We start from the raw sequence: 25,587 nt of genomic DNA on the forward strand, positions 1-25,587 counted from the left end.
TAGTTAACTGGCAATTTTGGTTGGTGTGGGACAAACATGACAAGATAAAAAAATTTCACGCTAGGGGCAACTGTCTATCAATACACAATCTTCTTTTTCTTCTTTGATTTAGTAGAAATTTTGAGTTGGCATGGGACAAATACAACAACTAAACTGTTTTTTCAACGACATTAAACTTTTTTCTCTCGAGGGCAACTGCCGACTACTACACAATCTTATTCTTCTACCTCTTTTTTAGTTTACTGGCAATTTTGAATTGGCATGGGACAAATACAACAAAGACACAAACTTTTTGCTCTCAGGGGCAACTGCCGACCATTATACAATCTTATTCTTCTACTTTTTTTTTGAGTTTACTTAATATGTATTTGATATGGGTAATATTACATACTAATTAATTTTTTGAACTCTTGTCAGGTACCAACTACAAGGATCTCTTTGTGTCCCTATAACCTTCACATCGAATGCAATTGTTTGCTTATTTATCAAAAACTCATTTACTTTAAATAGCTATATAAAACAAACTGTCGACAAACAATGATTACATTCACATTTATTATTTACTGTGCCTACATTATTATTTCTACATAAAAACAGAATAATTGTATTTATTCAAGTATTATGTTCATATGGGATTTAGTCACAAATATTGGTGTAATGAAAATTACATTGTTAATTAACTAATGTTTGACGTTTCGATTTCCACTTCAGAAATCGTTCCCAAAAGCAAAAAAGAAATTATTTCTGAAAAATTCTGGGAAGATTTTGTAACCTGATTAGGTTATGTATATCTTTTCAGACAAATGAAATTTTGGTCTCGATCTTGTGGACTCTGGCAATCTGTGATTTCCGGAATGGAAATCAAAACGTCAAAACATTAGTTAATTAAAAATATAATTTTCATTACACCAATATTAATTGTGGCTAAATCCCATCATTATCATTCTCTTTGCCTTATCCCTACGCGGGCTCGGCTTCCCTAATTGTATTTCTTCACACAATTCCAACATGTCCTTCCTTATCGTCTCCCCCCAGGTCTTCTTTGGTCTTCCTCTCCTACTCCTTCCAGGAATTTGCACTTCAGCTATTCTTCGTATTGGGTGATTAACGTCTCGACGTTGAACATGACCAAACCATCTTAACCTACGCTCTCCCTTTTTGTCATCAATTGGTGCCACACCTAGGCTTCCCCTAATATACTCATTTCTAATTTTATCCTTCTTTGTCACTCCACTCATCCACCTAAGCATTATCATTTCCGCCACATGCATTCGTTGTTCCTCTTTCTTTTTCACTGCCCAACATTCAGTCCCGTACATCATAGCCGGTCTTATGGCTGTTTTATATAATTTTCCCTTCAGCTTCATTGGAATTTTTCTGTCACACAACACACCACTCGCTTCTTTCCACTTCATCCATCCAGCCCTAATTCTACTGCATGCATCTCCATCTATTTCTCCATTACTCTGTAATACCGATCCTAGGTACTTAAAACTATTGATTTTCACAATCATTTCACCATCCAAAGATACCATTTTATTTGTAGTAACTTCATCTTTAAAGGAACATTCCAAATACTCTGGTTTTGTCCTACTAAGTTAAACCTTTTTCCTCTAGATCTTGTCTCCACTGTTCCAGTTTTTGTTCTAAGTCTCTTTTACTATTTCCTATTAACACTACATCATCAGCATACATTAGGCACCATGGAATGCTACCCTGTAGTTTCGCTGTTATCTGGTATGAGCGTTGGTCTCTTTATTCCTGTATTTTTCCATCAGTTGCCTTACAATGAAAATTGCATCTGTTGTTGATCTACTCTGCATAAAGCCAAATTGATTATCGGATATTTCGGTTTCTTCACGTATCCGTCTATCAATTACTCTCTCCCATATTTTCATGGTGTGGCTAAGTAGTTTTATAGCCCTGTAGTTTGTACATTGTTGTATGTCTCCCTTGTTTTTGTAGACAGGTACTAATATACTGTTTCTCCATTCGTCTGGCATTTGTCCAACTTCCATAATTCTATTAAATAGACCTGCTAGCCAACTTATTCCTGTCTCTCTCAATGCTCTCCATACTTCCCCAGGAATATCATCTGGTCCGACTGCTTTTCCTTTCTTTATTTTTTGAATTGCTTGAGCCACTTCTTCGTTTGTTATTCTGGTAACCATTGCTGTTACTGTCTCCGTTATCTCCACAGGCTGTCTGTCAAATTCTTCATTTAATAAACTGTCAAAATACTTTCTCCATCTCTTTTTGACATCCTTTTCGTGAATTAGTATTTTATTATTTTCATCTCGGATACATCTAATCTGATTAAAATCTCTTGCTTTCTTTGCTCTCTGTTTGGCTATTTTATATATCTTTGCTTCGCCTTCCATGGTATCAAGTTGATCGTATAGGTTTGAATACGCTTCTGCTTTAGCTTTTGCCACTGCTACTTTCGCTTCCTTTTTGGCGACCATATAGTTTTGAAGATCTATGTCTGATCTGGTTTCTTGCACTTTTTATATAATTTTCCCTTCTCTTTTATTTTTCCTTGTACTTCATTTGACCACCACCAAGTCTCTTTATCCTCAAACTACTTTCCTGACGTTTTCCCAAGTATTTCAATAGCCGTCTCTCTAATAATATTGGCCATTTTTCTCCAAATTGTGTTAGGGCTTCCTTTCATGTTCCAACATATTTTTTCTACTATTCTTTCCCTGAATAGACCATCTTTCTCATGTTTTAGCATGCACCACCGGATTTTTTGTGGTCCTCTCCGATATTTTTGTTTAGTTTCGCTTTTTACTTCGATGTCCAGAACAAGCAGCTTATGTTGTTGGCTTACTGTCTCACTAACTATTACCTTGCAGTCCTTGCATTCACGTATGTGTTCTTTCCTTATCATGAAGTAGTCTATTTGGGATTGATGTTGTCCACTTTTGTAGGTAATAAGTTGAGTTTCTCTCTTTTTAAAGAATGTGTTAACAATCGCCATATCCAATGCTGTTGCTAATTTAAGCTGTGAATTGTGGCTAAATCCCATATAAACATAAATATTTATATGGGATATTTGTGTTCAGTATCCCCAAAAACTCCTCGTCCAATCTGTTTGCATCAATTTAGTGCCGATATCCCTCGAAACTCCAGAATATGACGTGATCCTAAACACCAGGTGCTCCGGGTGTCTTGTTCTGATGGCATATTCGTTTTCAGCAACCCCAAAAACAGCCCGTGTAACCTACTTGCATAAATTTAATGGCGAAAACCCTCGAAACTCCAGAAGATGACGCGCCTTATCAGTGACAATGGGGACCAGGTGCTTCGGAATCGGTTCTGATGGCATGTTCGTATTCAGCGGTTTTAAAAACCTCCAAGTAATCTGTTTGCATCAATTTAGTAACGATAATTCTCGAACCTCCAGATGGCGTGCCTTAGTAGTGACTCTGGGCACCAGTTGCTCCGGAGGTCGCAAGTCCAAGTAGCAAAATTCGGTCCTTAATATGCTTATTTTGACATTTTTATGCACTTTTAGATGCATTTTATGCACTTTTGTAACGATGAAATTCACCCTGTAGGAATAATGTAAATAGAATTGACAAGATGTTGGTATGTCATAGAAGGGGATGTTTTCGTGTTACTAATATTCTCTTATTAGCTTAGAAATAGAAAAAAAAGTAGAAAGATCAAACAGATAATCAAATAAAAAGAAATAAAATATTGGGAGCCACTGGTTTCCTTTGGGAACCAAACATATACAAAAATAGAAACATTAAAAAAAGATAGCTCAAATCAAAAAGTAACAAAAACATAGTCAATTTACAAAATATATAAAATACTTTTACATAAATGCAAATTTGGCGTGACTTACCTTATCTATGTCTTTACTCAGCCAATTCTCTGTTGTACTTAAGAAACAAGAGAAAGGGAACAATACAATAATAAAATAGTATTTTGCAATGAATCAGACAATATTCATTGAAACAAAATAAAATTAAATTAAAAAGAACTGTGATCTTTTACGGATTTACAAAAATAGAGATCATGTTTACCATAAAATTAAAAGTCTACAAAACAAAAAAAATAATACCTTGTACTGTACAAGTCCAAGGCACAGTTACATTTCACTATAGTCACTTTACAAAAGTAATAGATATATGGAAAGCACATCAATGGTTATTTCCATAGTTTATAGAAAGATTCAGCATTTATTTTCATTGAAACAAATCGGTACTGCTCGAACAAAATATTGAAGAACTTATTATTTCTTTAGTATATTAAACTGGGTCAAAACTACAAAAGCTACTTCATGCTTCAACGGTAATGTTAGAAACACAAAAGCTACTTCATGCTTCAACGGTAATGTTAGAAACTGCTAACACAAAAAAATTTCTAACTATCTTCTGAATAATTCCTTGATAAATTCTGACTGCATGTAAGAAAAAGTATACCAATAGTGGTATAAGAATATATACATCCGCCTAACACTAGCGAAAATGCCTGTGTCCACGTCCTGATCCGCCATGTATGCCGGACTGAGCTAAGCTATAAGCATTAGCCAGCTGGCCGAAGAAACTTAACTTGCAACTACATCTTGAACGAACTTCACTTGATGAGTCCAGGAATAGAACTCCCGATTCCAAAACTTGAATCTTCAACGGCTCAAATCTGACTGCCCTCGATCTCATTAACCCAATCTCCACGAAACCAAACGCCTCTTTCAAAATCACTCCATTTCCCCATCAACAACCAATCATAGACCTAAGACACTTCCTTAACCAAAATCTTAACAAATAAGAAGTCACTTAGACATATTTTAGCCACACCCTCTATGTCCATCAAAAACATTTCATCCAATCATCAAGAGAATAAACAAAACGGATTCTAGTAGTTCGTACAACCTTTTTCCCATGCTTAATGTCAATTCAGCTATGTTGCAACCGACGCCTGTTCTCAGGAAACTCAATGTTTTTTTCTCAGACGAGTCAGCAAAAAATACATCTGGACTTGTTGATCACTCAAAGCTCTTATCGCCACTCAAACATTCCACAGTTTCATCGTCGCCAAAAACACATTAGTGAAAAATTTACGGATCTGATTCTTTTGTCGGCGAGCTTCCAAGCAAACATCACTGAGACACTCAAAAGCAATTACGACATATTCTGCATAAAAACAGACCGTTTTACATTCGACGTTCGTGAGAATCACAAAATAATATAAACATTCTGAGAGATAATCGATCTAATATTGTGAGAAATGATAAAACTAAACTTCACGCCATACATAGTACAATTTCTAAAGCGATAGACTTGTGAGAATTCAACAATCCTTCTGAAACACAAACATGATTTTAACGAACTTAAAATACAGGGTGAAGCGATGATTTTCCGTACCGTTACACTTTAAAATGCTATTATGCATTTCCACCCATTTTTTTATAGTATACTTTTTTTCTGACATTATCCTGAACACAAAGCAAAAAGTTGTAGGTCTCTTGGTACTGTATTTAAAAATCGATTGATTCCGTTGTTTTAGTGCTAAAAGCACTGGTCTATAAACGTTTTCCTCTGGTATCTCGATTTTTCAGTGGGTCACATTTGCGCTAGAGGATGATGGGGTTTGTCAATGTACCAATCAAAGCAGTTAAATTAGTAATAAAATATGCCACCAAGGTGCACCGTGTAGCTATTTTCGTTCGCGAGATATAGCTATGGCTATATAAAGCTATAGCTCTACCGTAAAGATAGCATAACCATCGTTTCTCGGAAACGGTTGCAGCAACAATTTTTTCTTGACCTAAAACTTCAGCAATAAATTAGTAAGTAATCCCTTGTTAGTCCAGAGAAATAAGATTTTTCTCGTGACACATCCCACTCTAGGCCTAAACCAAATTTTTTGAGTAGTATGAACATCTATATTAATAACTTATATGATTCCTGCAGCCGATTTTGATGATATACATAGTTTTTTTTTTTTTTTTTTTTTGTAAGCATTTATTAGCAATCAGAATTACATATTCTATAAGCTAATTTGATAACAAGTACAATAACATATATCAATGTATTATTGTACACTAAAATGGCGTTATGAGGTACATCACCCAGCGGTTTCACCTCAGTTTCAGCGAAGATCTATGGGCCATAATCTTCGCAATCTTCTGTTGTTTAGTGGCTGCAGTAATGGTAATATTAATTGGTTGGGGTGGTCTTCCAATTTCTCGTGATGTCTGTTGGCTCTTTCTTGAATTACTGTGCTGACTAACGGGATGTTTAGGTCTGTATGAAGGGTTTGGTTGGAAATGTACCACGGGGCATTTGCGATGGTGCGTAGAATTTTTGATTGAGTTCTTTGGATAATTTTTGTGTTTGATTTGCTGGCACAACTCCATAGTTCTATACCGTACGTCCATATAGGTTTGATGACTGTTTTATAAATCAGCAGTTTGTTCTCAATTAAGAGTCGAGATTTTCTACCTATAAGCCAATTTATTTCTTTCACTCTCAACTCAATTTGTTTCTTCTTCTTTAAAATGTGTTGTTTCCAGTTTAATTTAGAATCAAGATGAAGCCCCAGGTATTTGACGATGTTCTGTTGTGGTATGTTGACTTGATTAAGGCTAATATTTGGGCATTGGTCTTTCCTTAGTGTGAAAGTTATATGTGTTGACTTAGTTTCGTTAGCTTTTATCTTCCATTTCTTTAACCACTGTCCAATTTGGTCTAGGTGTTCTTGAAGTTTTAATACTGCAGCTCTTGGATCCTCTTCAGTTGCAAATATTGCTGTGTCATCAGCGAAAGTTCCAATGGTGGTTTGTGGAGAGGTTGGTAAATCGGATGTGTACAGTACATAAAGAAGTGGACCCAATATACTACCTTGTGGGACTCCTGATTGAATTTTGTTACGGTTTGATAGTTCATCCTCCACTTTAGTTTCAAATTCTCTGTGATTTAGATATGATTTTAATAAGTCAAAGTATTTGTTGGGTAGGGATTTTTTGATTTTATAAAGTAATCCTGGGTGCCATACCTTATCAAATGCTTGGCTAATGCCCAGAAAGGCTGCTGTACAATACTGTTTATTGTCCAAAGCTCTATTAATTACATTTGATATGCGATGGCATTGTTGCACTGTAGAATGACCTTGCCGGAATCCAAATTGGTGTTCTGGGATCCAGTTTTGGAATTCTAGATCGCTCATAATTCTTTTAAGTAACAGCTTTTCAAGAAGTTTTGACATTATTGGCAGTAGACTTATTGGGCGGTATGATGAAACATCCGTTAAAGCTTTACCAGGTTTCGGTATCATAATTACTTGGGCAATTTTTAGTGATATAGGCCAATAATTAAGTCTTAAGATTGCATTTAATATGTACAATAACTTCATTATACCTTTTTTAGGAAGTTGTTTTAGCATTGTTGCTGTTATGAGATCAGTGCCTGGTGCCTTCTTTTCATTCAAATGATTAATTTCATCTTTGATCTCCTTCGGTGTAATTAAAGTTAGTCGCTCTCGTTGATTAATTGGTAAGGCTAGTTCCTGCTCTACTTCTTGTACTTGGTCATTGTCGTGTGGCTTGAAGACTTCAGTTAGATGTTCAGCAAATAAATCAGCTTTTTCTTTGTTGCTTTTTGCCCATGGTCCTGGTGGTAATGAGTTTTTCCGAATTGGAGGTGAAGTATTTATTGGTTTATTTTTGTTTTTGATTGGTTTCCAGACAGAGTTATCTTGACGCGAAAGGTTTGATACATAGTTTTCAAATGAGTTGTTTCTCATCTGTTCTAGAGCTGTTTTTAAGTTTCTTGTTTTGTTATTATAAATTGTCCTGTCGTCTGGTCTGTGAGTTCTTTGCCAAATTGATCTGGCTTTTCGTTTTTCTGCTACTAGTCTTTTTATTTCAAGAGGAATGTTGGTTGAAAATTTTTTTTGTCCAGGTTGAGGGGTAGACTGTTTGGCAGCATTTTGAAGTAAGTTGATTAGATTATTAGTTTCTGTTTCTATTTGTTCGGGAGTTTGCAATCTCACTAGTAGATTTACTTCCTGTTCTATGATTAGCCGGTATGTGTCCCAGTTTGTTTTAAAGTTATGCAGTCGAGGTGTTGGTTTTTTGATTATCACCGTTGTGCTAATTGTGGCAATTATGGGACTATGATCTGATGATAAATCAAAACTTGGTACTACATCTGTATATGATTGAGATATTCCGTTTGTAATAAAGAAATCCAATACGTCTGGTGTTTTATTTGGATCGGTTGGCCAATATGTCGGTGATCCCGTCGATAGGAATGAGTAGCTTTTATCCTGGATAACTTTTGCTAGCTCTCTGCCTTTGGTGGTTGTTAGGCGTGAACCCCATAGCGTATGTTTACAGTTGTAATCTCCACCTGCTATAAATTTTGGCCCTAGAGTTTCGAAAAAGGGTAGAAGATCTTCTTTTGTAAGTCTATACCTGGGCGGACAATAAATTGCTGTGACAGTTATATCATATGGAAGAGTTTGTATTTTTATCGATGTTGCTTGAATGTGATTTGTTTCGTATTTTAGCATTTCATAATGTTTTATAGTTTCTCTTATCAATATGACTGAACCTCCGTGGGCTGTACCATCTGGGTGATTCGTGTAATATAATTTATACTTAGGTATCTTGAAGTAGGTTCTGTCTGTAAAATGGGTTTCACTTACTAGTAGTATGTCAATGAAATTTATATACATAGTTATAAACAAATCAAGATCAAAATACGGTAAATTTTCGCTTTTTTCGTCTATTACTAAAAAGTGAAGCATTCTAAACAAATTTGAGAGTAAGAAACTCATAAATCATATAAAAAACTTCAATATGGCGTTCGCTGAATATGTCTATCCTTATCCTTATTGGTTGCTTAGAAAATTGAAAAATAAATCATAAATTTTGAGTTTTTATAAATATTCATCTTATGTAAAAATTAACTTAGAACCTTCTTATTAACACGGAATGCTGAAACTTCTGCTGCTTAAATCATACTTTAAATTTCAAAGCAGTTGGTCAAATAGTTTAAAATTTAAAAGGTATTTAATTTGTTTGTTTAGGCAATACGTAAAGTATCCTTAACAATAGTAACCTATACTTATTGTACGGTTATAGAGTATATTCCCATAGGTAAGCTGGTTAAGAGTAGATAACGATTTTTCATATGTAATTTAAAGTATTATCTGCATAAATGGCACAAAGAATATTTGCTACGAGAGGTATATGGTTCAAAATGCATACAGTATCACGACTAATAAGTTATGTTCACATACATGTAGAGTACTTACAGTTTTATTCCTTGATGACGTGTCACATCAGAGCTCTGATTGAATTCCATAATCCATTTGGTTCATTTGTAAGGCACTCACTAATACGCTAAATAAATCATCGTCGATAATACTGAGCAGATTGAATTATCTGAGCGGTATAAAACGATAGCAAAAAAAGCCGGTAAAATGCGGCCTTTTTACGAATAGCGGGAGCGTCGATAGATTAGAGATGATTCTCGTTAGGAAGCTTTTGACGATCTGCCCCGGCGAGGGGTTCAAATGCGAGTCTCAACAATAACCTGGAGTTTCCAGAAAGGTTACATAAATACTACTTGAATTTTAAGTAATCAGTAGTACAGGGGCGTAACTAATTATTTTAGTGAGCCGTGTATAATATATTTATTGTACATATTGCCGGGGGCGACAGGCGAGAGAGATGGCCTATATCACCTCGAAGAGAGGGGATTGGCAAAGATGTGCACAACGATAAGAAATGTTTGAAGAAATTAGAGTTTATATACACAAGGGGTAACAACGATAAAATGGAGGAAAACGATAAGTTTTCCCCCTAGGGATAGATTTTAATCTTCCAGGGGAATCACAGCGATTTTCGTAATACCACGAAGAAAATCACCGTGAGTAGTGTGAATCTTGACAGTACGAACTAGACCATCCTTACCAGGCAATACATCTATTACCCTGGCAGTTGGCCATAAGAGTGGAGGAGTACCATCCTCCTTCAACAGAACCAAATCCCCGATCTTGACAGGGTCAGTAGGGTCGGTCCATTTATTTCTTTGCTGCAGGAGGCAAAGATAGTCTTTTTTCCACAATTTCCAAAATTGCTGTTGAATTTTACTAATACGCTGAAAAAGATTCAACCTATTTTCAGGTATCTCTGAAACACTTGGTTCAGGGGGCGCGGTTAAACTTCTTTGAACTAAGAAGTGAGCTGGAGATAGGAAAGCGAAGTCATTGGCGTCAGACGACATCCTAGTGATGGGTCTCGAATTTAGAATAGCCTCGATTTGGCATAATACTGTGTTAAACACTTCAAAGGTGAAGTGGGAATTTCCTATAATTCGATAGAGGTGATACTTCACACTCTTTATTCCTACCTCATGGAGGCCGAATTGATGGGGGTTGCGGGGAACACCCATCTTGAAAGTTATGGAGTTTTGAGTACAGAATTCCTTAATCTGTTCCGAATTATTTTGATTTAAGAAAAAATCATAGAATTCGCGCATTTCATTTTTTGCCCCATGGAAATTTGTGGCATTGTCGCTCCAAATAATACTGGGCGTGGATCTTCTGGCAATAAACCTTTTCAGAGTAAGAATATAGGCTTCTGCGCTTAATCCTGTGACGAGTTCGATATGAACACATTTAGTGCTCATGCAAATGAAATAGGCTACGTATGCTTTGTAAAGCGGTGCCTTCCTCAAATGTGAGGACTTAATTAAGAAGAACCCCCCATAGTCCACTGAGACGACTTGGAAGGGTCTAGTGGGGAGTACACGATCGGGATGCATATCTGCCATCTGTTGAACAGAATTGGGTGTCATGAATCGGAAACAGTTTACACACTTACGAATTAAGCGTTTAATCTGTCTTAATCCGTCAATTGGCCAGTACTTCATTTTGACATACGAAAGTACTGTTTGCGCGCCTGAATGTAATAACTTATGATGAGCTTGAGTCAAGATTAGTTCTACAACTCGACATTTAGAAGGAAGTAGAATGGGGTGTTTTTGATTATACGATATGGGGGCGTGTCGGAGACGTCCTCCCACACGAATCAGCCCATCATTATGTTGTAGGAAGGGGTTGAGTTTACGAATGGCTTTATTGGTCACGAGTTTAGCATTTTTCAATTCAAGAATCTCTTTTTTAAAGTAGATACTTTGGATATACCTGATGATCGCGTGATCAGCGATCTCCATTTCGGGTGGCGTCAATATATCCGTATCTCGTGGAGAGTTATTTATTTTCTTTTTAATATTACTGATGAATCTAAAAAGATAAGCGACAATTCTTTGAATTTTACGAAAAGAAGAAGATTTAGCGAATAGATTTTCAAAGGTGTCGTTGAGTTCGTGATTTGTTGCTATGTTTGAGACAACTAACTTCCTTAATTCAGGAAGATCATCCTGAAAATGAGGAATTTGATGAAGAGAAAAATCGATGGGATTGTCTCTAATAAAGCTAGGTCCGCATAACCAGTCTTCGGTGGTCTGGGGATTATCAAAGACATTTATCCCTCTGGAAGCGGGGTCAGCGATGTTTTCGTGACTTCTGACGAAATGGAAATCACAAGGAAAAGTTTCCAACAAGGAATTGACCTTTTGAATTCTGTTTTGTACAAAAATGTTCCAAATGTGTTTTTTAGAAAGTATCCAAGACAAGGCAATTGTAGAGTCAGCAAAGAGATGAGATGAAGATATACTCAAATTTTTCTTGAAGATGTGAAAAAGTCTATGAGCCAGAGTGACTCCCAACACTATTCCACAAAGTTCCAATTTGGGGATGGTGAGTTTATTTTTTAGCGGAGAAATTTTGTTTTTAGAAGCGATAAGCCGCGACGATACAGAAAAGTCTGAGTATGTCGCTTTGAGATACACACAAGTGCTGTATATTTTTTCCGATGCGTCGGTGAAAATAATTAATTGAACATCAACAACTTTCTTTTGTAAAAGTAAGCATCGAGGTACCTTGACCTCTTCTATAGTTTTGAATGTCGATAAGAGGTTTTGCCAATTTTTCATAATGATGGGTGAGTCAATGGGTTGATCCCAGTCCAGTTTCTGGGACCATATTTCCTGTATCAAGAGCTTAGCGTTCACAAGGACAGGGGATAACCATCCTAGCGGGTCATACAAAGTAGCAATGTAGGAGAGAATAGTACGTTTAGTAACAACATTAGCCAATTTGAAGATAGGAGTTTTAAACGAAAAGTGGTCGCGTTCTGAATCCCAGAATATGCCTAAGACTTTATCAGATCCCGTGAAGTTAAGACTGACTTCAGAGACGGGATTTAAATTGTGTTGAGACAGAAATTCTGAAGAACTGCAGTTCCACTTGTGGAGGAGGAAACCATGGGTTTCTAGCAAAGAAGTTAATTGTTCGAAAAGACAACTTAATTCATGAAGACTGTCAGCACCGCTGATCAGGTCATCCATATAGATAGATTCTTGCAGAACACTAGTAGCAAGTTCGTGGGTATGTTTGTTGTTGTCAGCGATGTGCTTGATAACTCTTTGAGCGATAAATGGGCTACTTGGGAGCCCGAAGGGTAATCTTTGAAATTGATAGCACCGTAAAGGCTGCTGAATATTGTCCCTAAAGAGAAAATTTAACAGAAATGTTTCAGTGGGACAAATGGCGATTTGTAGGAACATAGCCTTGATGTCGCCTACTAGTGCGAATTTAAACTGACGAAACTTAGCGAGAATGTCAAAAAGTTCATGTTGGACGACATAACCTTTGTCTATGACGTCACTGAGGGAGATTCCCGTAGACGATTTATTGTTTGGATCGAAAACTATACGAGTGGAAGTAGTAGAGTTGGATTTGAAAACGGGAAAGTGAGGGAGAAAGTAATTAGGTTTACCTGAGTCATTTAGCATTTTTAACGGCACTTGAATTATTTGTCCGTTATTGAGATATTCCGATATAATGTCCTGATATTTTTCCAATAAATCAGGGTTGAGTTGAAAACGTTTCTCGAGACTGAGAAAACGTCTTTTTGCCGAGAGAAACGAATTTCCCATGTCTATATCTTCGATAGGGAGTTTGAGATTGAGTGTGGACTCATATCGTCCATTGGGGAGAACATTAACATGTTTTACAAAATTAATTTCAGCGGGGTGATCATTAATGAGATCGGTGTTCTGAGGAGCGGCTTCTTCCAGCTCCCAGAATTTTTGTAAATGATCGGATAGTTCCTCGTTGGACACTACCGGCTCATTTACGGCGGAAGGAGTGTTATGAGAACAACAAGTAACGAGAGAGTTTGAATAAAATTCCAAAGCCTTTTTAGTATTTTTCGACTTAAGAGCAAAGTCTGGAACTGACCCTGATATCGTGTACCCGAGTAGAGTGCGTTGAAGAACGGGAAGACCTTTTCCCAAACGAATTATTTCAGGTTGAATGATATCGTTATACAGGTCTGCACCGAGCAGGATACCAATTGGGGATGTTACATGGAACATCGGATCACCTAATGGTATCTCTGAGGGTATGTTTAGTTTGCTCGCCGAAATAGAAATTTGAGGAAGCGGATTTGTTATCTTTGGGAGTACAGAGCACGAGATGTCAAAAGGAACGTCGTTAGCGACAGCGAAAATTGTTGTATCTACAATAGATTGAGACGAGGATGAGGTGGAGTTAATTCCATTGATCCGTAATTTTCCATCTCTAGTGGTGAGTGACAGTTCCTTTACGAGGTCAGCACTAATAAATGAAACCTGTGAGGCCGAGTCTAAGAGTGCCTTTGCGAAGACCCTCTTGCCGCTAGGAGCGACAAGATAGACCTGGAGTGTGCTTAATAACACCAAATGATTATCAAGCGAGGCTGCAGATAGAGCCATTGAATGTGGAGTCGAATTTTGAAGATTAACTTCCGTTTCAGGAGCTCTAACATGTGAGGGCCCCTGTTGTGAATTACCCTGTGTATGGGAGTTATTTGAGATAGCGGTTTTATTATGATTATTTGAGTTGTGTTGGCCAACAGCCGCGGAAGGGTTACTATGACCCGTTTTGTCGAAATGGAGCAACGTGTGATGACGAGATTTACAAACTATGCAAGAGAATTTGGATTTACACTGATCGAGCATGTGAGACCCAAGACAATTAATACAAAATTTATTTTGTTTGACAAAACTAAAACGTTCTTTAGAATTCAACTGCTTGAACTGAGGACAAGAGTAGATCGAGTGAGAGTCGTTGCAATAGGAACATTTCTTAGGACCTAAGCGAGGCGAAAGGTTACTGGTAGAAGTGTCTGAGGCTAGGTGTAAAGAGTGTCTGGAAGTAGTAGTCGATTTTGGTTTTGATTGAGATTGAATATTCTCAAGATGAACAACGCGTGTCTCGATTTCCCCTAGAAAATGGACAAAATCAGGGGTAGCTTGGCTACCACCGGATTGGAACTCAAGAGCCCTAATGGTAGGTGCGTCGAGTTTCTGAGTAGCGATATGTATGAGAAGTAAATGCAAGAGATCTGAAGGGGGCCTATTCAAGTTCAATAGGGCCTTGAAATTATTTGACATGACCGTATGAAAATTTCTTAATTGTGAGTGATTTGCGTTTCCAGAAATAGGAGGCGCATCAAGAATTTGAGAGATGAGAGTTTTGATAAGCGATTTAGAGTTGGCGTACCTTTGTGTCAGGTTATCCCGGGCTATTTTGTAATTGTCACCTGTGAGTGGGATATGCTCGAGAAGCGTCAAAGGCTCGGAAGTTAGAAAACTTTTGAGGTAAATGAGTTTTTCCAGATCACTTAATGTAGTATCAGATCCTATTATTGTATCAAAGGTCTCAATGAATGAATTGTATTCAGTAACTAAGCCACTAAATGGTTTTAACTGAATACGAGGGAGGTTTACTGTTCGTTGCCTAGCCATAGACTGTGAGGTTAGAGAAGAATTAGGGTCAAATTGGAGGGAGGGGGTAGCAGTCACATTAGAACTTTCAATGACCTCTAACCTTTCTTCCAATAGAGAAATTGTATCCAAATATTTATCAAAAACCACAGAGGAATCAGTAGAGGGGGTAGGTTCCTCGGGGATCGTCTCCAGCACATTTTGAGCATCGCGGAAAAGTCCGTAAGAATGTTTGAGTTGTGAAATTATTTCACGAATTTTATATTTGTTTAGAGAATTAAGAGTTGTGGGAACCGAATCAGCCAACTTGGTTATATCAAGTTTTGCGGTGAGCCTCTGTCGGTTATATTTTGATCGGTCAGCCATGTTGCGAGAATGTGAGATTAGATAGATTATTTGCAAATGTCTAAACCTATAAATCGATGCGAAAATGAGAGAATATGTACAATATATTATATATTACACGTTTAATAGTGTGAGATTGGCTTAATAGTATCACCCTGTATGAGCGCAGATTAGTATATGAAATGCAAAACTATAAAATTTCAAAATATATGCAATTTTCCAAAATGGGTATTTTTCAGCAAGTGTGAGACACCCTTAACAAGTATTTAAATTAATTAAATTGAAGGAAAAAACAATTATTTATTTTCTATAGTTTTCTAGAAGTGTAAAATGAGCTTAAGCGAAGCTAAATGTAGCAAAAACTTACAATTTATGCAAGAAAACAAAATTATTTTTAATAATTTTTGTAACCTGTGAACCAGGCTTAATCGGATTCAAAATTATAAATTTAATTTAAATCAAAAGGTTGAACAAACAATGTTAAAATTATAACACCCGTACTATCAGCCAAGAAATGAGTACACTTTTTGTATACTATAAACAGAAAAATATATTTACGAAAATAAAATAATGTAATATATGCAAATATTTTTTCATACAAACAAAACGACTCCTTTATTTGAACAAAGCAAGTAGTTTCTGAAATTGCACGTGTAGACCGGGCTTAACAACCTACCAGCTATTGTAGAGACGTGCTGGGTTAAATACTGAGAATTTGAGTGCAGAAAGAGAGGAATATTTTATTTTTGTGCCGGGGCGGCGTGGCTTGGAAATTTCCAAATGCAACAGAAAGACACTATAAATGAAAAACCGTTATTCTCAGAATAGAGATTATCAAAATATGCAAATACGAAGGACCTTGAGGATTTAATTAATAAATAATTAATATGATCCGGCTCGAAGGACCAGAAATGTTTAGGCAATACGTAAAGTATCCTTAACAATAGTAACCTATACTTATTGTACGGTTATAGAGTATATTCCCATAGGTAAGCTGGTTAAGAGTAGATAACGATTTTTCATATGTAATTTAAAGTATTATCTGCATAAATGGCACAAAGAATATTTGCTACGAGAGGTATATGGTTCAAAATGCATACAGTATCACGACTAATAAGTTATGTTCACATACATGTAGAGTACTTACAGTTTTATTCCTTGATGACGTGTCACATCAGAGCTCTGATTGAATTCCATAATCCATTTGGTTCATTTGTAAGGCACTCACTAATACGCTAAATAAATCATCGTCGATAATACTGAGCAGATTGAATTATCTGAGCGGTATAAAACGATAGCAAAAAAAGCCGGTAAAATGCGGCCTTTTTACGAATAGCGGGAGCGTCGATAGATTAGAGATGATTCTCGTTAGGAAGCTTTTGACGATCTGCCCCGGCGAGGGGTTCAAATGCGAGTCTCAACAATAACCTGGAGTTTCCAGAAAGGTTACATAAATACTACTTGAATTTTAAGTAATCAGTAGTACAGGGGCGTAACTAATTATTTTAGTGAGCCGTGTATAATATATTTATTGTACATTGTTTTTCCCAAATTAATTTTTTTTGCAACACTCTAAGTCAAAAAATTATGAGGTTACAGTAACACTTCGGACAGTTTATGAAAGAAAAACATTGATACTACATAATATTAACTTAATTAAAAAAATGACAAAAAGTAAATTTAAACAGTGTAAAATTATTTTGCAAAAACATGTTGATTTTTTGCTTACTTATAAACAATTAGAATAACTTTTTAACCGTTACCCGTAGCAAAATTATTTTTTCATATTTGGAAAGACTGAATTTTTATACACATTTAGAAAGAAAAACAATTGTCCTAGGACAATTAGGGACGAAGTTAGCCCCCCCCCTTTTCTTAATTCACATGTTCTTACAAAATAATTTTGCAATATTTAGAATTATTTTTTGTCATTTTTTTTTAATTAAGTTAATAGTGTAAATCTTCTTCTTTCATAAACTATCCAAAGTATTACTGTAACTTCATCATTTTCTGACTTACAGGGTTGCAAAAAAATTAATTTGGGAAAAACAAATTAAATAACTTTTAAACCATTTGACCAATTGCTTTGAAATTTAGGGTATGATTTAAGCACCAGAAGTCTCAGCATTCGGTGTAGTAAGAAGGTTCCAAGTTAATTTTTACATAAGTTATGAATATTTATAAAAACCCAAAATTTATGATTTATTTTGCAATTTTCTAAGCAACCAATAAGGATAGACATATTCAGCGAACGCCATATTGAAGTTTTTTATACGATTTATGGGCTTCTTACTCTCAAATTTGTTTAAAATTCTTAACTTTTTGATAATAGACGAAAAAAGCGAAAATTTATCATTTTTTGATCTTCATTTGTTTATAACTATGTATATCATCAAAATCGGCTGCAGGAAACATAGGTATAGGTTATTATTATAGATGTCCATAATACTCAAAAAATTTGGTTTCGGCCTGGAGGGGGTTGTGTCACCAACAGGATATTTTTTTCCTTATTTCTCCGAACTATGTGGCTTACTTTCTAGTTTCATCATTTTGGGCCGATATCACGATTTTTCCGGGGGTAAGTTTTGCGCTAGGGGATGATCGGATAATTTTTGGAGATTGGTCATTGTACCAATCTACAGCAATTAATTAGCAACAAAATATGCCACCAAGATGAGCCCTGTAGTACTTGTCCAAGCCGGGATATAACTATGGTTCTATTAGTTTTACCGTAAAGTTAGTATAACCACTGTTTCTCAGCAACGGCTACATCGATCATTTTTTTTCTTTCCTTATAAATAGGGCAGTAACTGAAGGTTTTCACCTCCGATTTCGTTGAACCGTCATCGATTTTCATGAAAATTGGTGAGTAGTTAGAGGATACCTCAAGGAACAAAGGTGACATGATTCCAACTTGCGCTTTTACCCTGGGGGTGGATGCCACCCCTTCCCGGGGGTGAAAAGTATTTTGTTAGAAATAATACCACTAATCCACAGAGGGACAAATTATAAACAAAATTTGTTATATAAAGTTATTAAAGATCAAAGATTTTATTTTTTCGTAAAAAAATGCATGTTTTAAAGCTGTTTTTCACGTAGCTCCAGAAGAAGTTAATAGCATTAGAATTGCGCAAGTTATGATAAAAATAAGAGAACCCTTTTGAATTTTTTATCATTTCAACAATTTTGACCGGTTTAGAATGCATAGTTTTGAAAAGGTAAAATTTAAATAAAATCAAAATTTTTAAAATACTCCAAACATACTCAATATACGTAAAAAATGATATAACAGTGTGTCCACGGATGGAGTGCCCAAGAGGAAAAACTTTTTTATTTTCAATTTTAGCGAAAAATGTCATTCTTGATAAAAAGTTTTGCTTGTTCTCAAACCCTATAAAACGAAATAAAATTCAAATTTTTCAAAACCTGTTTAATTTTGTAGCCAATTTTACGTAAATCCCTATAATTTTTTGCACTAAGTTCAAAATCGTTACAATAATTTAGTGTTGCTAAGCTACAATGTAGCTTAGTAACTGTCAACTCCGATAAATAATTTACGAATTGTCATTTTTTTCGGCATAAATTTTATGAGATAAATTCTTTGTTGATAGTTTAACATTGTCGAAAAAATGACAATTGGCAAATTATTTATCGGAGTTGACAGTTATTTACTAAGCTACATTGTAGCTAGGCAACACTAGATTATTGTTACGATTTCAAATTTAGTGAAAAAATGTATAGGGATTTACATAAAATTGGCTACAAAATTAAGCAGATTTTGAAAAACTTGAATTTTTTTCGTTTTATGGGGTTTTAGAACAAGCAAAACTTTTTATCAAGAAAAACGTTTTTCGCTAAAATAAAAAATAAAAAAGTGTGTCCTCTTGGACACCCCATCCGTGGACACACTGTATAACCAAATTTTGGTTTTTTCTGTATTGAATGTTTTACCAGTTTTATCTGATCTGATCTCGTAAAAATTAACGGAGTTATTTAAAAAACACAATAACAGTTTTTGGAAAAAATTTAAAGATAAATTTTTTGAAAAAATTTTGGTGCATAAATTTTAATGCAAATAACTTGGTCGGGGGCTCAGTTGATAGATGTTTCTAAGTGCTTTGACAAATGTTTAATAAGTTTATGTTATAATATAACAAATTTGCTTAGAATTTGTCCCTCTATCGAAGTATGGGGTTATTTTCAAGAAAATAATTTTCACCCCCGAGAAGGGGTGGCATCCACCCCCAGGGGAAAAAGCGCCATTTATCAAAAGTTGGCGCCGTGTCAACTTTGTTCCTTGAGACATCCTCTAACCACTCACCAATTTTCATGCAAATCGATGGAGGTTCAACGAAATCGAAGGTAATAGCTCTTATCAACCTTTAGTGAATGCACTAAAAATGGATATGCTAACTGTCTTAGAACTTTCTTATAAAAATTGTACGAAATATTTATTTTATGATAATTTCAGAATTCACCCAATACCCCGCAAGAGATATCCGTAGACAATAATCCACCAAGTGCAGCATCCAGTCCGATATCTAGTCCAGTGTGCATGGCGGCTAGCTCATCTCAAGAGGACATTCCTCCTCCCAAAGCTGACTACTATGCTCCACCCCCGTATGAAGTAGCTACGAAGGGCACCAAGTTGCCAACATACGAAGAGGTTCAAAGAGAAAAGCACTTGGAGGAACAGGATAATCCCATTCCGGTTAATTCTCCTAGTACAAGGGTAAGTAGTCCTATGTATAAATCCAGTTTTATCTCTTTTATTATGTTTTTAACAGACTTATCTGTCTTATAGTCTTTCTGATTTATCTTACTTTCCATTGAAAATTGATTTTACTTATTTGTTTCCCATTTTTTATTTAAAATTATTTGTTTTCATTTCTGTGGTTCTATTAGAGATGAATAATAATTTCGCTGCAAAACGAAATCAAGATACATCTTATATTTCAGTTCGTTCAGAGAGCGCCATAGACACCCTTAGGGGGCGTTCAAGTATTACGTAACGCAGTAAACGCAGTTAGGGGGAGGGGGGTCTTGTAAAGCGTTACGGCGCGTTGCATGGGGTGGAGAGGGGTTCGAATAGCGCGTTACGTAACATTGTTTTTTTAACTTAAATAAACAAAACTACGGAATCAAAATCTCCCAACTTTCGTTTATGTTTTATGGGGAACCCCTGGATTGTATTATATTGCCCCCTCATACTCCGTTCATGTTCCGGGCCTGCTACAATAGGACAATAGTATCTATTCAAGTGAAAAAAACTTAAAATTTGTAACCAGATCAAAAACAGTAACACGTGTTTGCAATAATTAGCTGGACCTTTTTGCAGAACAAAAGATGAACAATACAGATGGGATATTTTAGAGCAAGAGGTTGTAAGAGAAAGTCATAAATCATGTAACTGTTTTCACTCTCAAACTCTTACTGTTTTCTGAAGTCCATATTATATGCAGTCACGTTTTCTGAAGTATTCATTACTGTTTGAAATACATGCTTTAAAAGCATTTGTGTTGCTTGTTGTGTTGTTGTCATCTTGGTCTTTGTTGATATTTCTTTATTATTAAGGAATCCTCTATTTAGTGCTTGGAATAGTTTTCCTGTGTTTTCCATTCTGTTGTTAAGATCGTCCTTGATGTCTCCTTTGTTGTTGATTACTGTTCCCAAGTATTTGTATGAATTTGTCTGTATTATTTTTTGTTGATCTACCATGACTTCTATTTGATCTTCCGTCCCTTGTCTTCTTGTTATTTTCGTTATCTGGGTCTTCTCTTTCTTTACATTTAAGTTGTCTTTGCTTGCTTCTATGTTCCATTCCTCGAAGTTGTATTTTAGTTTTTCTGCTGTCTCCATAACGAGTACTATGTCGGCTACAAATATTCACATCTCAGCGTTTATCATTTGCATTCTGTTCCAACCAATGCAGTATTTTTTGAAAGTTTTCTTACAGTCTTTCACTATCTCATCTATTAATTTATGAATAGCACTGGGCTGAGACTTCCCCTTTGTCTAACTCCTTGAGTTGTTTCAAATGGTTATGACTGCTCTATAATAATGCTAAATAAGCAATAATTGTATTGATGGATAATTACAACACATATTTATTATTTTTTAAGGATTAAGGTCTTAAGGATCATCTAAATATATAAAAAAATAGTGATGGCTAAATAATGGGACAGTATGAAGTAACTGCTAATAACCAAACAAAATAAGGCAGGTAGGCTGCGAAAACAATGCAGCCAGGCACACCAACAAACGCCACTATATTCTACAGTTAATTTGCTGTTTATTTATTTATTTAGCGTATGGCTTAAGTACATCGCAGAATACATTTAGATTTATGCATTATACAATGCATCACAAACAGATGTCCAGTTTTTTTATATATTCGATTGACAGTTCGGTTGCCATTACAAAGTCTATAGGGTCGCCTGTGTATGCTCTGCGTGGGCAGTCCTGAACAATGTGACTGATCGTCTGTCTTGCAGCGCCGCAGTCACAAGAAGGCGAGGGGAGTTTACCCCATCTGTAGAGGGAGTCGGCGCATCTTCCACAGTTTGTTCGAATTCGATTAAGGGCTGCCCAAATCTTACGGGGACGTTCAAATTCGCCAGGTTTCCCTATGATGTCCGGTAGACTATGGTAATGCGGATCTGTCCTACTTTCCCAATCTTCTCTCCATCGGGTATTTAAGTCAAAGTTGGATTGCTGCAGCGCTTGAGCAGATTGTAGAGGGGGTAACCTGGATCGGAGAGGATCTTAATGTAGATGCTGTGGACCCCCATGTAGTGCCGCAGAGTTTCTGTATTATATTGTTGCGTGTTTTCAATTTTGCTGCTGTTTTCGTCAGGTGTTCTCTGAATGTGAGCGTTCTGTCTAGAGCAACCCGAAGGTATTTCGGGTATTTATTGTGTTTTAACAGCTTGTTATTAAAATACACTCGCAATTCTCTGTTTGCCAGCTTGTTGTTGAGATGAAAAGCAGATACTTCAGTTTTTGTAGTATGTACTTGGCTGTAGTCTCCATTTCTTAAGGTATTCGCTGAGGATGGATAAGTCATTCGTGAGAGTGATTTCTGCAGTTTCTAAAGATTGGTGGCTTGTTGCAAGGGTCCAGTCGTCAGCATATCCAAACTTCCGAGATTCGGTTTCAGGCATGTCAGCAATATAGAGGCTGAAAAGTAAAGTGGCAAGGACAGAACCCTGTGGAAGACCATTGTTAAGTTTTATCTGTCTACTCGTCTCCTTTCCCATTATAACCTGGAAGGCTCTGTTTGTCAGCATGTTGTCAATGAGGTTAATTATCTTTCTGCAGGGGATAATACGGGCCAGTTTATATATTAATCCATTTCTCCAAACAGTATCATATGCTGCTGTTAGATCTATAAATACTGTTGCTGTCTTTTGTTTCTTTTGAAAACTAGCTTCTATAAAAGTTGTTAATGACAGCACTTGGTCCGTACAGCTTCGATGAGGGCGGAAGCCAGCTTGTTCAATGGGGACATCTTCTAGTATCCTGTGACTAATTCTGTTGAGGAGAAGCTTTTCTAATAGTTTATATACCATGCTGAGTAGAGCTATAAGCCGGTAGGTTTCTGGCTTATCGTTTGATTTGCCCGGTTTCGGAATTGCAATTATCTTTGTTCGCTTAAGTGAGAAAGGAATGTTACCTGACTGAAGTATATCATTAAAGAACATTGCAAGCCACTGTTTCGTGTATGCACCACTGTGTATCAAGAACTCTGGATGGATACCATCAAACCCAGGTGCTTTACCTGATTTCATTTCTTTCAGCGCATGTGTGATTTCAGAAATAAGTATTCTTGCTGAATATTCGGAGTTCGTTCTGTTCATTTGTTTTAATGCCCTTAAGTCTCTTTTCACGTTTGTAGTATGTGTTCGATCTCGTGGAGCTCTGGATAGAGATACTATATGGGAGGCAACCTTCTTAGGAGACATTTTAGACTCTCTGGATTCCAGCTGGTTAGCTCCTCCAATTTTCCGCAACAGAGACCATGCCTGCCGGCTTCATTTTTTGAAGTCAAGGTTTTCGACAGTCTTTATCCATTTTTGGCGTCTAGCTGTATCGATGTTGTCTAAAAGCTCATCGGCTATTTCTAGGTCACCACTTTCGAGAAACTTCGTGTATAAGTCTTCACATGTTTCAGTCCATCCTGGCACATATTCTTTGCGATACCCCCTAGGGATGGTTTCCTTGGCAGCGCTTATTACTGCACCCACAAACCTCTCATAATGTTTGCTGGTTGGAGGGACCCAGCTCAAGGTCCGGTCTAGTTGTTCAGAGAACTTCTTCCAGTTTGCTTTTCTAAGATTCCACCTGGGTCGAGGATATGATCTAATTCTTGGAATTGATATTCCGATGGTGACAAGCACAGGACGATGTTGAGTATGTGGGAAGTCTGCATGGACACTTCTCGCAGTTGTTAGTGGTCTGTCATTGGTATCTTTTGAGACAAAACATAGGTCTGGGTTATATTCTTTTCTCCGTGCAGCTGATTTAAATGTTCCTCTGTCTTTGGCATCAAAAACTAGATATGTGTTTTGCTCTTCGGACCATTCTACTAGTGCCTCCCCATTTTCATCATTCGTGGTGTACTTCCACATTTCGTGGTGACTGTTGAAGTCGCCGATGTATATAGTTGGATGTGGATGAGTCTTTAGCACTTCTGGGTTCCATGTAGTGGCTGGAGGTTTGTATATGTTAACTACGGTAATATCTCCAATCTTGGTGACTACCTCATGTATATTATTTTCATTGGCAGCAGAAAGCGGGAAACCATTTTCTATATTGCAGCGAGTGTAGGTTGCGAAGGTTGCGACGCCGTAATGTTTATCATAAGTGGCTCCCAGTAAATCGTAACCAGGTATCTTTCCCCTTAAATCAAGCTGGACTTTGTCTTCAGTATGGGTCTCTTGTATGGCAACCAGGTCAATGTCTTTATCGTGTAGGATTTTTTGCAACACTTGGCATTTTGCCTTGTTTATGCCCTCGATGTTAAGGTGACAGACTCGGATACACGGCCCGAGATCTCTAGTCAGTTGGTTCTGAGAAGAACCTTTATTTGTTCCCGTCGTATGTTTACGTATAGATAAGATTTCTGTTTGTGATCTGTGATGTTGGCAGGATTTTTTTTGTTTTTCGTTCGTCTGCCGCCAATTTGCTGTAAAATTAAGTGAATAGCAGTATTATGTCAGTAAAATGGTATAGTTTGTGAATTTTACAAACTTACATTGTTTGAAAATCTTACAATCCCCATAACGCCACATGGCAATTTTAAGATTTTCAAACTTGTTCCTAGGTTTCACAAACCCCTGTTGAGCTGGCCTCCCACTTGCAGAAATTAAATAACAAATAGCGCTGATTTACGAGCTATTTATGAGCTTTCATATCCCGCAAATTAAAAATTTTGAGCTCGTTACACTGTGCAGGAATTTAATATTTTAGTGGAGGGGGGGGGCTGTATACCTTATTATAATTTTTTTAATTGGTATTAAAATTCTAAAAAATCCAAAAATGGATTACATATAATAAGTGTTCAGATAGACCAGGGCGGATCTGTTTTGACTTGGATGTGAGAGGTGGCATTCGGATTTTTGCAGATAAAGTTAGGTAACAACTTCAATAATTATAATTGACTTATGCTCCTTTGCAAATATGCCCGGAACATTAATAAAAAAATTAAAATATTTAAAAATTTCGAAAAATATCGATTTTTTCTACTTTCTTTGCTTATAACTTTAAAACGATTTATTTTGGAATAAAGTGGTACAGAAATAAAATAAAGATAATTGAATTTTGTATGATAAACGACTGGTTAAAAATGTCTTAAATTATTACCCTTTCTGCAAAATAGCAATAAATACAAAATAAGGGGGCAAAATAAGCATGTTTTTCAACCACTTTGGACTTTGGTTGCATTTAGAACTTTCGTAATTCGCTTTGAAAATTCTTACAACATACTTAAATCGTTCACCAAATTTCAGTAAAATCGACCTGAATTTTTTTTAAAAAAGTTCAAATATTTTAAAAACTTTCTGAAGAAAAAGTAGACCATTTAGAAGTTTGCTAATTTTTTTGCATATAAAGAGGCTCTCTACCTATCTAATACACTTTTTTTGGCTTATAAACAAATACATTGAGGACGTTTAAGCTGGCATAAATTCATTTTCTCGAGAATAGGCGTCTCTGGAGATAAATCCCGAAACAGGTCGATTTTTATTTTTAAATCCTAATTTTTTGGTATATATATATCATACTAGTGACGTCATCCATCTGGGCGTGATGACGTAATTGATGATTTTTTTTAATGAGAATAGGTGCCGTGTGATAGGGAGCGTTCAAGTATTACGTAACG

General features: G+C 36.3%; 1 protein-coding gene across 1 annotated transcript in view; it reads left to right on the plus strand.

Moving 5' to 3' along the window:
• Window positions 1–25,587, plus strand: part of LOC126891902 (NEDD4 family-interacting protein 2) — an 81,650-nt gene that overhangs the window by 21,532 nt on the left and 34,531 nt on the right. The window contains exon 2 of the mRNA XM_050661252.1: window positions 19,678–19,938. Within this exon, the coding sequence (XP_050517209.1) occupies window positions 19,678–19,938 (261 nt within the window). The remainder of the gene's footprint in view (window positions 1–19,677; window positions 19,939–25,587) is intronic.

This window comes from Diabrotica virgifera, chromosome 9 (genome assembly GCF_917563875.1).
Source record: "Diabrotica virgifera virgifera chromosome 9, PGI_DIABVI_V3a".
Taxonomy (NCBI): Eukaryota; Metazoa; Arthropoda; class Insecta; order Coleoptera; family Chrysomelidae; genus Diabrotica; species Diabrotica virgifera.